Raw genomic sequence first — 3,579 nt, forward strand, 5'->3', positions numbered from 1 at the left:
TGTATGTATGTGTGTGTGTGTGTGTGTGTGTGTGTGTGTGTGCGCGTGCGTGCGCGCGCGTGCGTGCGTGCGTGCGTGCGTGCGTGCGTGCGTGCGTGTGTGTGTGTGTGTGTGTGTGTGGATGGATGGATGGATGGATGGATGGATGGATGGATGGACGGACGTATGGGTGGATGTATGCATGCAATGTTCACGCTTCTGTGTGTAAAAGACGTTACTGTAGTTTTTAGCTTAAGCTGTGAGGTAATTTCAATCCAGTGATGATGTGCATGTAGAATTAATCGAGTCGCTCAGTGGTTTTTAGTGCCTCAGGTAATGGATTATTCATTGATTTGTACAAGACTAGTGTACGTAGAGACACCGACACAACGACGTCAATTATAATACTGTAACAGCTAAAATGGTGTTGGTTTGGTGTTTAAATCATGGGACATGCATTACGTTTTTGACACAAAGATCGACATATTTCACATCTAGACTAACAATAACAGAGACACAATAAATACAGCAGCATCATCATTTGCCCAATCACATTGAACACTGATAAGTATTGCTATTTTTTCACATTGCTGTAAAATAGGCTTTTACTTTAAATTGCCCCAATTGTATATTTAATATACAATTGGGGATAATCAACATCAACTTGACTACTTCTGGGTCTCATCTCCACTGTGCACAGCTCATATGCAATTGCTTCTTTTCCATTAGAAGTTATCTGAGTGCGTATAAACAATGTCAGGTTACATCAGTAAAACATCAAACCAACATCATTTTAGCTGTATTTAATCATTATGTCAATTTTAATGCAAACAAGCCAGACTGGTGTAATCCAAACATATATAGTGTAATTGCTGTTGAGTAATTTGATTCACAGAAAATTGGGAAGAACGAACAAACTGCGACAAAGATCAGGAAAAAAAGTTGTATGAAAGTACATTTTTATCATTTATGTCAAATATTTTCAGATATATATATATATATATATATATATATATATATATATATATATATATATATATATATATACACATATATATATATATATATATATATATATATATATATATATATATATATATATATATATATATATATATATATATATATATATATATATATATATAACTCGGTGAGAATCAATCTGCTAAGACAGTGCTCTATACAGCAGTGGCAGAGCATAGTTAATATTAATATTAATGTTTGATCGTTTTTGTAATAAATAAATAACTTTTAATTCGGCATGATTCCTCAACAATACTATATTTAATACACATACAACCCATACCCATTGAAAATGTTGTACATTTAGTTATAGTCGAGTAAGTCATATTGCAATAAAGTGTTTGTTTTTTCTAATCGAGACGAATTCTTAGATTATGTGAATGCAATGTTTGTTCAAAAATAATTGAGAAACCAGTCTGTGTTGTGCATCAGGCTGTAAATGAAATAAAAACTGATATGCATAAAAGGAACACTTAAAAGTTGGTGTATGATCGTAGATCGTAAAGGTGGTATTTTTACATATTTAATTCAGTCATATTAATCAACCACGTAAACTAAAATAAATCCCTGGAGGTGTTCCGCTGACATTTGGAATAAGTAAATGTGTTAGTTTAGTCAGTACTTGCTGATATAGAATACTTCACTCGTTAACAACGATGTGAATCAGTAACCATAAATATGGGACGTTTTTCTTCAACATCCGCGTTTTTATTGAGCAGGATCATACACCTGATCTATACATTCATTTTGCCATTCGTTTTTTAAAATACTTTTTTTCATATATATATGACGACGCGCTCGTTTCGTGTCCATAAACGAAAGACTTACCGTCACGTGGTAATAAAGGAAACCATAAAGGCATGTATTTAGCTAGTACTTACGTACCCCACCAAAACCACCTAGATTGAAAGGTAATGGGGCCACCATAGACCATAAAGTTACTCATTGAGTCGCTACACAAAGCCCACCACAACATGCTGAATAACGTATACCGGTTAATGTGAAAGTAACTATTAAAATAAATCGCCAATCTGAACCATATGCTAACTTTATTATGTTGACATGGGGGGAAATCAAACAAGCGAGCTAGTCAGTCAGTTGGCACAGTGTGTCATGGAAATTACGTATACTGCTGTCAAAATATGGAGAGAGAAAAACGTATAATAATACACATACCATGGAACTATTGTTGACGTAAAATACGCATGGCATAGCATGAATATACGAGAGCTTTTAAAAACCTGTCTTGCTAACTGTCCTTGGGCACGAATATACTATATAGAAGCCTGCTTCATAAATGTGAATCAGAAGGGCCGAGCTAGCATTTTACCATGTAGATTAATCAAAATAAGACAAAAGAACGAGCGGGATCGAAACTTTCACATTTGTGCCCACTCTCTAATTTATAAAACGTCATAACCACCTTCAAGTTCAGCGGATTATATGTGTTGACTTAAAGTGTTTTCAGTGAAATACATCGCTAAATTCATATCGGGGTGTTAATACTCGTAACAAACTTAATGCGTAACAGAATTAACCTATAAATATATTCTTACATTAATGGCGATTTGATTTATTGATAAATTAACATATGGTCGAAAATTTGTCTATGTGTTGAGTAAATAGAGAGATGTACAGATAACTTCTTTTCATTACATGGTATTATAGATTTTTGATTGATACCAGTTTACCTGAATATTAAAAAAAAGTATGACGATTTTTAAAAACAAAATATTTTTTTCACTGTCTGTAATAATGATTTTAATAATATACAAATTGCAAATCAAACACAGTATGCCGCTCCTCCAATTTTTTTTTTAAAAGATTGTCTTACCTCCGAAGAGTAGAGACTGTCATCACCCGTATCACTAGCCGGTTGGGATTGCAGCATGCGTTCAGGAAAAAATATTTGATCTTCAGAAATAATGGGGTAAATCTTGTTGTATAGTTGCCGATTTTCTTGTGTCCACTGATTGCTTCCTGTTATTTTAAATTCACTAAAGATGTACATAACACCAGAAAACAGCATCCCAAACGTAAGCACAAATCGGAACTTTCGCGACAACTTCATTATTTCAGAGCTCAACAACCACGAATGGTTGCTTCTGTTGCTCTGCTCCTTTTCAAAGTCCCCTGCTTCCCTAAACATTATGAATCTAGCGGTCACAACTCTAGAGTATACGTACATTCAATTCCTTCCATTGCCATAACGACGACACCCCTACGCATTATTCATAGAGCCCATACTATTTTGTTAGCTTACAAATATGTTTTCCCAAAGTATTACGCAATGAATTGAAAAGGGTCATTCTGTGCAGGTGACGCAAATATTACTAATCGGGGAAGAATGGTTATAGCTGATTGACAATCCTTTGCGCATCCAACTGTCAGACATCTGCGCATCGTAGTATAGAACGTAAGCTGATTTTCATAACTGAAACACGGTGAATAGTAGGGCTGGTTTTTGACTGTACTTGTTAATATCTGTCGTTTCCATTATTACCAATTCACAGCATATCAGTTGACGGCTGCCCTCAGGCAGGCGGGTGAATATATACTCTTTTAGATAATGCACTG

At 34.8% G+C, this 3,579-nt stretch overlaps 1 protein-coding gene across 1 annotated transcript in view; it reads right to left on the minus strand.

Moving 5' to 3' along the window:
• LOC144441003 (uncharacterized) overlaps positions 1-3,088 on the minus strand; it is a 17,621-nt gene extending 14,533 nt beyond the window's left edge. Inside the window, exon 1 of the mRNA XM_078130510.1 lies at positions 2,837-3,088. Within this exon, the coding sequence (XP_077986636.1) occupies positions 2,837-3,073 (237 nt within the window). The 5' untranslated portion in view covers positions 3,074-3,088. The remainder of the gene's footprint in view (positions 1-2,836) is intronic.
• Positions 3,089-3,579: the final 491 nt, after the last annotated feature.

This window comes from Glandiceps talaboti, chromosome 1, assembly GCF_964340395.1.
Source record: "Glandiceps talaboti chromosome 1, keGlaTala1.1, whole genome shotgun sequence".
NCBI lineage: Eukaryota > Metazoa > Hemichordata > Enteropneusta > Spengelidae > Glandiceps > Glandiceps talaboti.